The sequence below is a fragment of the Nelumbo lutea genome, chromosome 1 (assembly GCF_056320005.1).
Source record: "Nelumbo lutea isolate HS-2025 chromosome 1, American lotus-T2T, whole genome shotgun sequence".
Classification (NCBI taxonomy): Eukaryota; Viridiplantae; Streptophyta; class Magnoliopsida; order Proteales; family Nelumbonaceae; genus Nelumbo; species Nelumbo lutea.
In genome coordinates, this window is record NC_142684.1 from 118,406,652 (window position 1) to 118,419,834 (window position 13,183).

Consider the following 13,183-nt stretch of genomic DNA (forward strand, 5'->3'; position numbering starts at 1 on the left):
TGCTGATCCTGCTTCACTACACACTGTGTCATCTTTAGTGGAAGCGGGTTTTGGTTTTCTCCTTGGGTGTGAACACCTTCATTGGGAGTTACTGCTACTTCGTATTAGGTATATCCCTATCCTCCCTTTGGTTTCAGATTTGGTCCGGTTTTGGTTCAAGATTGATCATTGAAAATGCAGTTTTCTAAAATAGGGAATGCGATTCCCAGATGGGAGAGAAATTTTTTAAATTTCTCCCTACCTTCCTACAGGGTTCGGCCATCCATATGATGGATCTCTCATCCCTTTAGTTTACACAGATGCTGATTGGGTTGGGTGTGTTGATGATATAATGTCTACCTCTGGATATTGTGCTTTTGTAGGAGGTAATCTTGTCTCTTGGAGGAGTAAAGAAACAAACAAAATATTGTTTCTCGTTCTAGTGCTCAAGCTGAATATAGGTCCACGACAAATGGTGTGGCTGAAATACTATGGTTGAAATCACTTTTTGAGTTGGGTATTGCCTTTGAGAAACCCCTAATGTTGTACTGTGATAATCAGGCTGCTATTAATATAATCTATAATCCGGTATAGAACTAAGCATATTGAAGTAAACCGACATTTTATTAGAGAAAATGTTGCATCTCAAGAAGTATGCCTTTCATATATCACCTCCAACATGCAACTTGCAAACCTTCTTACCAAGACTATTTCAAAGAAGTTAGAAGCAGATCTATGCAAGTTGAGAATGACAGACATCTATTCCCAACTTGAGGGGGAGTGTAGAGAACACTGATGTGGTCTCCATTGTACTGTACTCGTATGACTGTAGTTAGCAGTTAGTTATTTCAGTTGTTAGTTGGTAGTTATTTCAGTTTATAATTATTAGTTTCTTTTATTTTTTGCCATGTAAGCAGTAAGGGTAATTCAGCCCTTTTACTTTTATTTGAGAACTAATATAATATGTAAGAGTGGGACGGCAGTTAATTGTCTCTCCCTTTTCTAAATCTCTTCTTCGAATTCTTCGAATTCTTCTTCTCCTCTTCTCTTCTCTTATCTTCTTCTCTTTTCTCAATCTTTCTTTGTTAATTGGACATTAAACCTAGGACTGATTGTAGTCCTATTCGACTACAGAGTTCTCTATTTCAATGTAAAAATTTGAAATGCTAATGTTTTCAGAAATACTGTGAGTTTATGAAAAGAAAGCCTAATTACTTAAGTTTACTATGTCCTCATTTCTACTCATATTTTTACTAAAGGTGCACTCAATATGTTTCCCCTCTGTTTGCACTGTCAGGTTCACCTTATATTCAACCTTAGTTTTTTTATCATCCCAAAACATGGATTACATGCCTATTTAGAAATAACGGTGAAATAGTAATTAGATATTAGTGAATTTTGGCTGGCATTAAACTCCCATTTTCTAACATGCTTAATGATTTGATCCATTACACTTCTTCCGGTATGTATTTTCTGTTTGTTTCTCTGAAAAAGAAGATTATGATTTCTATGTCCGTTCTGCTAGTTTGGGAATTAGGAATAGTGGAGGAAAGTTTTCAGATCACTTATCTCACTTGAATGTGAATGGAAATTTCTTCTCAGGCAGATGCTATCATTTCAACGCTCCAAAACACTGATTGCAAAGAAAAAGACACTGTCCCAACACTTCTAATTACCGCAGATCAAGTATAACTCAATTCCTTCCTTATTTCCTCAATCTGACAAATTGTCTAATGCCATGTTGCACATAATCACTGACATGATAAAAATGATTCACTTCATGGAATTTTGTTGGATGTAATATGGTGCTCATAACCTTGTTCTCATTTGGTTTTTGGCAACAGAAAAAAATGGGGTCTGATCCTAAGCATTCCATGGTTCATATGATGTAATATTGTTGCTTTCAACTATATGTGCTTATATTGGTTTTTGGCATTAGTGATAGTTGGGTTTTATCTCCAACATGCTATTAAAGTCCCCATATATTTTGCTTCATTGTTGGTTGTGGAAGACAAGGACAATAGTGTGTTGCAGTTATAACTACTAATTATACAATAAAGTATCTTGAATTCTTGACATTGTGTCTTGAAGCATATTTACATTGAAATAAGAGATGGAGAAAAGCTGCCTTGCCTGCCTGTACTATACATCTTGGTGTAGATTCAGGCCATTGCAGTTATATATATATATATATATATATATATATATATATATATATATATCACTTGATTGATTTGAGATGGCTTTATCCCCTAAAATAATCTCCTCAAGTACTCATGGATAGTAGATTGTGTGCAATGGAGAAACAATGATTTTATCTTAAGTGTTTCACCTACCATGTAATTTTATGGATGATGGATGTCTCATGTCTGCAATCTGCATGTTAGGGCTGTAAAAAGAATCTATATGTCTGAGTTCAAATCTGAAATCTGATACACTTAAGCCAATCAGAACTATCCACCCCAATCCATTCTAATAGATCCAAATCCAACAATATTATGACATATATTTATATACTCATAGAAAACCAGCATCTATTTATTAGAAAACTTGGTCTAGTTGTTTTATCCAATGGATAGGTTCAATTTTCATAGAAATGATTTTTATATTATCTGAATTCTATCTGAGTCCATTCTGAATCTAACAGATAAAATTTCATTCAAATCCAAATATTAATAGGATCAAGTTCAGATACAGGTATATCCAGGTCCAAACTTGATCCTTCTGTTGTTCTATGCTAGGTCTGCTTGAGATTGCCTTCTTTCTTTCAGTATCCTTAATCATAGATGGCCTAATTAGCTGACCCCATATAGTTTGGGTAAGGCTTGGATGATGTTGATGAATCATAGATGGTCTAATATTAATGAAATATGTTGCTTATAAATAATTTAGAGGATGATATCTTTTACTTCTCTATTTTATTGGAAATGACACATTGAAACTATATCTTACTTGTATACTTAAATGATTTGGAGGTGGTAGTTATTGAAGGTAAAATCAGAGAAAAGCCATCCAACAAGGAAGAAGCACGCCAATTCATCAGAGGTATGCTTAGTAATTTCCTTGATCCATATGTTCTTGTAACACAGCTTATCTAGATATGGTTGTCTTACATGAATTGCAGGCTATTCTGGTGGGAATGCTGTAACAGTGGGATCTGTCCTTGTTACTAACCTTAAGACTGGAACCAGAAGAGGAGCATGGGATAAAGCAGAGGTAATGCTTTCTCATCCATCTTTATTGCAGTATCTTTTCTATATCACTCCTAGCACATATGGTTGTCTAAAAAGTTGTATTTCAACTGCATTGAGGTAATGTTGGATTGATTTTGTTCAACTGAGAACATTTTTCCTATTTTCTGACAACCAATTGTAGAGGGTTAAATTTATCTAACTATAACCTTTGGAACTACAAAATATACATGCTTGATGTTTCTGGATAAGATTTTCTGAAGATAAAATAAAAGGAAAATTTTATATAAAATTAAAGGAGTTTGAGGAAACACCCTAACATTAAACATTTATAACTAGAAACCAAATTAGAAAGATCATTACTAGCTGGCATTGATTGTTTACAATATTGTATTCCAAAACTCCAGCCTAAAAGCATCCCATCTACAAGAAGTCCAAGTATAAGGTTTAACTACATCTGATGATTGTGGCTGTTTGATCATTTTGCCAATTTTATTACATGTTTAGAAGAATACTATTCCCTTCACAAAAGGTCATTATACGCCCATTTAATCAGGTTAGTATTTGGCATAGGAGACCTTGATGGGATCCAACCATCAAGGAATTGGTGGTTACTGACATTTTTAATATATGCATCTTGTGAACCTCACAAGGATAATATTGCCAAAGAGGAAAGAAATTCTGGTCTCATGATTATCCAAGGTTTGTTTAGAAATTAAGATAGTTGCTTTTTGCTACTTTGCTACTAAACATATTCATGGGGGAAGTTCCATGGTGCATGTTGTTTGCAGATGACATTATTTTAATTGATGCAACTAATGAAAGCGTAAATGCAAAATTAAGTTTATGGACAAATGCCTTAGAAACAAGAGGTTTTAAAATAAGTAGGACTAAAAAAGAGTATGTGACATGTAAATTTAGTAATAATAGGAGTGAAATCAAGATACACTTAGGATTGGAGACCAAGAGATAACTCAATATGACCATTTCTGTTACCTTGGTTCAGTAATTCATAACAAGGGAGAGATTGAGGAGGATGTCAACCAAAGAATTAGAGTAGGATGGGCAAAATGGAGGGGTGTATCTGGGCTTTTATGTGATAGGCAAATATCACTTAGATTAAAAGGAAATTTCTATAAAACAGTTGTAAGGCCAGCTATGTTGTATGGAGCAAAGTGTTAGGCAGTCAAGAAACAACATGTCCAGCAATTGAATATGGTAGAAATGTGAATGCTAAGATGGGTGAGTGGAAAAACTAGAAAAGATATTAGGGCTGTTCACGGGTCGGCTTGGGTCGGTTTACTGATGTTTTTCCAACCGACCTGACCTGGTTGGGTTACCTGAAAATGAAACTGAAACTGACCCTGTGTTGAACAAAACCGATCTGGTCGGTTTGGGTCAGTTTCGGCTCTACGTAGTGGTGACTCGGTTGTTGTTCTTTTCTAGCTCTACGTTCCCAAAGGAAATCGACATTTCCTTAATGGGTCTCATGATGCTTGTTTGTACTCTTCCAATTACTTTGATATACTTCCCCCAATGGGGTGGAATGTTTTGTGGCCCATCCATGGATCCAGATTTTGTGGAGGGAGCAGAGTACTATTTGTTGGAGTAAGATTTCAATCTGCAAGAAACTATGTAATGGATGGATCAAACTATCAAACCCGACTGGCTCCAACAAAAGCTAAGAAGATGCTCCCTACTATTGTAGATAAGTAATGGTGAAATTTACGGCAAACATTTGTTCATGTACTCTTTTTTTATTCGCTGATGGGTCAACTTTAATGTTTACAACATACCTACTGATGAATTCGGTAGTGAAGGGCTCCATATAAAACTCTATCTTTCTTTCAACCCTTTTTATTGTCAAACCCAAAACTTTAAGAAAAATATTTGATTTCCTTTAACTAATGAAAAGAAATGGAGCCTTTGGATTGGTTGAAACTCTATCTTTCTTTCAACCCTTGCATTGGTTGAAATTCAAGTAAAGATGCCACAAAATTCAAAGTCTAAAGTTTGGATGAAACTCGATCAAAATCCATTGTACGAGTGGTGTAGTGTAGTGCCTTGTTTCAATTCCAATTTCCACAGAGTTTTGTGGAGGGTAACTGGTGAGTAGCCAAATTTGAGCATCAGATTCCAGAGCATTGCACTGGTCATTTTGCCAACCGGTGTCCACTTACACTATTGAGATGAGAGATATATAGGTGTCCACTTACACTATAGAGAATAGAGATGAGAGGTATATAGGATAGGCTATAGATGATCATTAATCAACCACAATCAACGGTTAAGTTTGTCAGAAAACAAGAACTACCGAATCCTCAATCAATGGATTTGGAATCCAGCTTTCATTTCTATCCAAACACATTACTCAAGACAAATCTGAATTCAATTCAGGTAAAGAACAAATTCTTCATGTAAAAACAAGTGTCAAGTAAGGTTTAAAAACAGTCATAAATTGAACATCATTTTAGCCATCCTATGATAAAATTTATATGAAAAATTAATGACAAAAGTTGTTCATTAATCACTAATCCAAAATTTCTTGCAGTCATTCAAAAACTAGGTGGCCTAATGGACTTTGGAACTTCATGCTTGAAGAAGAAATGCTGCCATGCTAATGACTCAATTGTCAAGAAACGAACAAGAAAAGTTTGTTTTAGATTGTCACATTACTTGGAAAATGAAATTTTAAATTGTAGAAAAAAATAATTACACTTGTAAAGATTATTAAGTCTTACCAAAACATCAATCATCATCACTTAATTACACTTGTTCCGTTGTTCTTGAGAATTCTAAAACAAAGAAATAAATATCAGTATGTAACCCAAAAAAGTTATATAAGTTATAAATAATATCCTGAAAGTTTATTCACAAGATAACAAATATTACCTAATGCAATTTCTTCATATTTTTCCACTTCATCCATAGCTTCTCGAACATCAATTGGGATTGGTTTGGACCGTAACCATTCTTGGCCACATATAAGAGCCTCCACCATTTTTGGAGATAGTGAACTCCTAAATGGATCAAGTAAACGCCTATTTGTGCTGAATGCTGATTCAGAAGCAACTGTAGAAATTGGCATGTCCAAGACATCTCTTGCTATTTGAGAAAGTATAGGATACTTTTGAGAATTCATTTTTCACCAAATCAAAATGTTAAATGAATCACTTGGCTTTTCACAACTCTCTAACAAATACCTTGCAACCTTAGATTTACTTTCTACACTTTTTTCACTTTCTAAGTGTTTTGCAAATTGAGATGCTAAGAATCTCCACGTATCCTCTTCATTATCATCAAAATCCATCTCATTAGAAGCTTTACTTGAACTTGATGCTTCATGTCCAGTATTAAAATTTGAATTGCATTCATGATCATGATAATGGTAATATAAACGATTAAGAGTTGCCTCTACTCTCTCGGTTATCTCTCTAGCCCTCAAACTATCATATATTTGACCAAAACAAAATTTCACATATTTTAATTTGTAACAAGGATCCAAAACAATGGCAATATATAACAAGAAATTTGGATTTTCAAGGTTATCCTAATATTTATCAAACTTTCGTTTCATGCTCTCTGCCATAGAACTCAAGAGACTGTCTCCACTTCTAGACAAACGAACCAACCTAGTTTGCAATGCCATGAGTTCATGAAAAAAAATGCATTTGATGTGACATAAAGAGATCCCGAAAACCGCAATGTTACATTATAGAAAAACTTTAGGAATTTCACCAAACATCTGGTGTTGTCCCAATCATCATAATTAGGAGGCCCAATATGCTTATTCCCTCTCTCTTTTCCTCTCCTATTCCCACCTCCACTCTCCTCATTTTCATCCTCATCATCGCCTCCAAAGTATAAGAGATATCTTGGGTCATCCTCACTTAGCCGATCAAAAGCTCTTTCAAAATTTTCAGCAACTTCCAACATCAAATAGGTAGAATTCTACCTAGCCTCAACATCAAGGCATACAAGATTCTTATTTTCTATTATTTCCTTCTCAACACACCTTTTGAAAGTTTGAAACTTAGATGGAGATGATCTCACATATCTTATTGCATTTCGGATTTTGAGAATAGACTCGTGTAAGTCTTCCAATCATTCTTTCACTATCAAATTCACAATATGAGCAGAACATCTTAAATGCATGAATTCATGTTCTAAGATGGTGCATTTCCAATCCCTAGTTCTTCTTTTTAAATATCTAATTGCACCATCATTAGAACTTGCATTATCAACAGTAATTGTAAAAATCCATCAATGCCCCATTCTAACAAGCAATCCTCATAGTCTTACCAATTGTTTCTCCCTTGTGATTAGGAACTTGACAAAAGTTTAAAATTTTTTTGTTCAAATTCCATTCACTATCAATCCAATGTGTTGTCAAGCACATATAATTTAAATTTTGGATTGATGACCAAGTATTAGTGGTAAGACATATATTTGATTTTTCATCACTTTTTGCAGTTTCATCTTCTCCTCAAGAAAAAAATTCATGCAATTTCTAGAAACCGTGATACGGGATGGGACTGTAAACTTAGGTTGCAAAGCTCGAGAGTAGTTTTTAAATCCTTCCCCCTCCACAATCGTAAAGGCAATTCATCAATTATAACCATTTTAGCAAGCTCCTTTCTAGCTTCCTCAACACTAAAGTTCACTGATTTTAGCTTACTAGTAGTGAGACCATATTCTCCTTCATTTTTAGGCGCAAAAGACAATGTCTTTTGCCTTTTATCAACCATATAGAGATATTTCATGCACTGTTGCTGCAAATGACTCTACATGTTACCAGTGCTATGATTTTTTGTGTCACATGCATAGTCTTTGCCACAATAGTTACATGCAGCTCTATGTTCATCCTTATCCTCCATTTTAGTGAAATGATCCAAATTTCTGATTTTAATCTAGAACCTTGCCTTTTGCTTTGTTTAGTGGGCTGTGTCCTAGTAATTTTACAAGGAGCAAGGGGATTTTTTACCGGATTTGCAACCTCAGAATCTTGTTGCTCTGAGCCCATTGCTACTGGATCTTCAACTTCATCAACTCCATGCACATTTTCATTTCTTTTAGGATCCATCTGAAAACAAAATACCATTATAAATTTATAATGATTATTGAGTTTCTCAAGATGAACATCCCTAATGTAACAAGTTAAGAACAAAGCAACTAATTGGTTAAAATAAAAAAACTATATATGTTATTTTTTTTATCTAACATCAATAAAACTGAAATATATAAAATAATAAAAATATATTTCAGAATATATATTTTTGGAAATATATATTCTGATATTATATATCTGATATATTTCAGATTTTGAAATATATTATATATATACATTTCAGTTTTAATATATATTTCAGATATATATTTGTGGAAATATAGTTTTTGTGCAAATTATGAAATTACTATAAATATCTAAATATCTATTACTACATTTCAAATATATATATGAAAAATATATTCCGAAATATATCAGATATATATTTATGGAAATACATATATCTCAGCTTTATTATATATTTCAGATATATATTACTATATTTCAGTTTTAATATATATATTTCGGATATATTACTATAATTCAGCTTTATATATATATGGAAATATACATATTATATAAACTGAAATATATATATTTCGGAAATACACATATTATATATAATATTTCAAAATATATTTTCTGGAAATATATTTAAAACTGAAATATATATTTTAGAAATATATGTATATATTTAAACAAAAATATATATTGATATATTTCAGAATATATGTTTTTTAGATATAGATTTTTTCAGATATTTCGGTTTTTATGCAAAACCGAAATATCTTTATTTAACAGTTTTAAATATGAAATATATTTAAATTAAAACCGAAATATATATTTAAATAGATTAGGTTTTTCATACAAAACTGAAGGTTTTTTTTTGTGCAAATATATCATAAATAACCGGAATTTTTTTTCAAAACTTAAACTTAAACAAAACACAAATAAAATATATCAATTTGTAACATGCATTAAATTAAAAAAAAAATTAAATTAAAAAATACTAACCTTTGAATGACTGAATGTGATGCTTGTTGCTTGAGTCTTGAGAAGTTGAGACTTGAGACTTGAGCTTGAGTTGAGAGAATGAGAAGATGGGAGTTGGGAGAGCCAAGTTCGAGTGATGTCTTGAAGTTGAGAAGTTGAAATTTCAAAATTTTGATTCTTGAGAGTCAAATTGTATTAGAGATTGTGCTTGAGTTGAGGGGCTAAGGGTGGACCAAGTTAGAAGTTACCAAGAAAAGAGAAAGTCAAATTGTATTAGAGAAAGAAGACTGAAATTTGGAAATTTCAAGAAGGCTTCTAATCTAAGTAAAAAAGGACACCTAATTATAATTGCATATTTGGTGTAAAAGACCTTAGAAACTAGGCTCATTTCTTTAAACTTTTCCAAAAAATGCAAGAAGCTATCATCTAAAGGAGGAAAGGTGTAGGGAGTAGGAATAGGGATTCCTTGTCTTGCAATAGTTGCCATTAATGTCATTCCTAACTAGAAGACTAGAAACTAAGTTAGGTTGTAACTAGGATAGAGATAACTTAGTGAAGTAGGAACTAAGTAGGTTGTAACTACTAACTAGGAATTAAGTCGGTTCGGTTTCGGTTTTCATGTGTGAAAACCGAAACCGAGCCGAACCATCGGTTTATGATTTTTTGTAACCTGACACCGACCGGTGCTGAAGAAAACCCGGCCGACTTGGGTTGGGTCGGACCGGGTTGGTCGGTTTGGGTCTTCTTATGAACAGCCCTAAAAGATATGATTAGGAATGAAGTTATTCGAAGGAACCTAGGAATAGCTCCAATAGTTGATAAAATGAGTGAGAGAGAGAGAGAGAGAGAGAGAGAGAGAGAGAGTAGACTAAGATGGTTTGGGCACGTGCATTAGTGCATAGAAGGCCACCAACTGCACCAGTTAGAAGAAGTGATTTGTTACACATTGAAAGGGCTGGAAGAGCTCAGTGTAAACCAAAAGGGACATGGAAAGTAGTAAGAAATGATTTAAACAATAATAATTTAACAGTGTACTATGTATATGGCTTTAAATAGAATGGATTGGCGAAACAGGATTCATGTGGCTGACCCCATATAGTTGGGATAAGGCATGGATGATGATGATGATATTTCCAAGTTCGTTCCAGTTTCATTCAGAAGTTGGGTTAATGGGGGGGATTTCAATGCCATAGTAGACACAGAAGACAAGAAAGGCTGTAAAAGGAGAAACAAAGGCATGAGTCTATTCAAGGATTTTATTCAAAATTGGGAGCTAATCAATTTGCCCCTCTCTGGAGCTAGGTATACCTGGACCAATAATCAAGATAGGCCTTCATTGGTAAGACTATACAGATTCTTGATCTCTACTGGTTGGGGAGATGCCTTCCCCAACTCAAAGCAGGAAGCCCTTCCAAGATTTGTTTCTGACCACATTCCACTTCTATTAGACACAGGTGTTTTGAGAAAATTTTACCCCCCTTTAGACTTGAACACTGTTGGCTGGAATCAGAGGAGCTGGTTTCCATTGTCCAGCAATGGTGGGCTGAAAGTTCCTTCGAAGGTACAGCCAACCATGTGTTTTTTAAAAAACTCCAGTGGCTGAAAGCTAAACTAAAAGAATGGCAGAAAGAAAGATCAAGGAAAGATGAGGAGAAAAAGGACTTTTGCTTGAAATTAATTGCTGATTTGGATGCAGAGGGGGAAAACTGGACCGTTGGATGAGGAGAAGAGAAGGAGAAGGGCAGGGGCAAAGAAGGATTATCAATCCTTGGCTTACCAAAATGAAATTAAATGGAGACAAAGGTCAAGGGCTATGTGGCTAAAAGCAGGAGATAGCAATTCAGCTTTCTTTCACAAGTTAGCTAATGCTAGAAGAAGGCTAAATTCCATAAACCAGCTAGAGGTGGGAGAGGTGGGAGATAAGACTGTATCTCAAGAAAAAGAAATTGCTGAAGCATGTGAATTCTTCCGAGAAAGGTCAATACCAAAGCTGAATGGTATTCAGTTTGACACCCTCACGGATCAGCAGGCCAATGATCTAGAAAAACCTTTCTCGGAAAGAGAAGCTAAGGAGGCTATTGACAGTTTGGAAGGGGAAAAGGCCCCTGGACCAGATGGATTTACTGTCCTTTTCTACAAGAAATTCTGAGAACTAATTAAAACAGTACTGTTGAAAGTTTTGGAGGAGTTTTGTGAATCCGCTGCTTTAGAGAGAAGTCTGAGTGCCACTTTCCTATCTCTGATCCCTAAGAAAAGTGGAGCTAAAGAGATGAAGGATTTCAGGCCATAGTGTATACAAAATCCTAGCCAAAGTACTGGCAACAAGGCTAAGAGCTGTGATGGAATCTCCGATTTCACCTCACCAAGGTGCTTTTGTTCATAATAAACAAATTCATGGAGTTCTTATTGCAAATGAATTAATTAACTCCAGGTTAAGAAGTGGGAGGAAAGGGATGATTTGTAAAATTGAATTAGAGCCTACGATTATGTTAATTGGGCATTCTTAGACTATATGCTGGATAGGATGCATTTTGGTTCAAAATGGAGGAGCTGGATTAAAGTCTGTATCTCAACCTCAAGGTTTTCATTTATAATAAATGGGTCAGTAAAAGGAAACTTACAAGCCCAAGAGGGCTGAGACAGGGAGACCTATTATCACCCCTGCTTTTTCTAATTGTGATGGAAGGTTTAAGTAAACTGGTGGGAAGGGCTTCAGATTTGGAGTTTCTAGACAGTTTTGAAGGCCCAATGGGACCAAAATCCCCATGTTACAATATGCAGATGATACACTCCTTTTCTGCAATGCTTCAGAGGATCAAATTATAAACCTGAAATATCTACTGTCGTGGTTTTAGATTATTTCAGGCCTGAAGGTGAATTTGACAAAAAGTGAAATAATAGCTGTGGGGGAAGTCCCTAATATTCATGATTTGGCTGATCTATTGGGATGCAAAGTGGGAAGTCTGCCCTCAAGTTACTTGGGTCTGCCCCTTGGAACTATATGTACTTCCAAAGCTATTTGGGGAACAGTTCTAAAAAGGATGGATAAAAAATTGTCAACTTGGAAGTCAAGGTACCTCTCTAAAGGTGGAAAGGTCACACTAATCTAAAGTATGTTAGCTAGTCTTCCAACTTACCTTATGACCCTTTTTCCTATCCCATCGGAGGTGGCAAAGGAAATGGAGAAAAATATGAGAAACTTTCTTTGGAAAGGCTGGAAAGAAACTCACAAGTATCATTTAGTGAGCTGGGATCAAATCTGCAAACCTCAATCACAAGGTGGTTTAGGGTTAACACTTAAGACATTTGAAGTTGTTCAACATAGCTTTATTGGGAAGTTGTCTGTGGAGATTCTCAACTGAACCAAATAATCTGTGGAGAAAAGTGATAGAGGAGAAGTATGGCCTGTTAACAGAATTAGTTAAGATAGAAGTCTGTTAAGAGTTAGTTACAAGATTCCCTCCATAAGCTAGTTACATCCAGCTGTACTTGTATCTATAAATATAGTGGCCTCTCTCTCAGAAAGGTAATGAAATGAATTCTCCCGCCATATGTTCGTCTGGAGCTCTTTGCTCATTTCTTCTATCTTGAATGTTCTTTATGTTTAGCATGGTATCAGAGCCACTCTCCTTCTGTTAGTGGAGATATGGCGTCGTTGAGCACCACGCTTGCTTCAACACCGAGCTATCAAAAGGTTGAGGTGAAGACTTTTACTCATGCGATTTCTGTTCGATTAACAGAGAACAATTTTCTTCTATGGAAGCAACAAATTATATCTGCGATCAGAGGATACCAATTACAACACTTCTTGGATAGTTCTTCAGTTCCAGAGAAGTTTAAGACGCAGGAAGATGAAGATCAAGGTAGAGTCAGTGAAGAGTTTATAGAATGGGATCAACAAGATCAATTGCTATTGTCTTGGATGCTTTCGTCAATGTCCGAGAACATGTTGACCAGAGTTGTTGGCTGTGAG

At 34.9% G+C, this 13,183-nt stretch overlaps 1 protein-coding gene across 1 annotated transcript in view; it reads left to right on the top strand.

The window, feature by feature from the left end:
* The window catches only part of LOC148877056 (uncharacterized), a 32,227-nt gene that overhangs the window by 12,496 nt on the left and 6,548 nt on the right, over positions 1–13,183 (top strand). Inside the window, exons 4-6 of the mRNA XM_088981117.1 lie at positions 1,582–1,665; positions 2,955–3,024; positions 3,104–3,195. Of these exons, the coding sequence (XP_088837243.1) occupies positions 1,582–1,665; positions 2,955–3,024; positions 3,104–3,195 (246 nt within the window). The remainder of the gene's footprint in view (positions 1–1,581; positions 1,666–2,954; positions 3,025–3,103; positions 3,196–13,183) is intronic.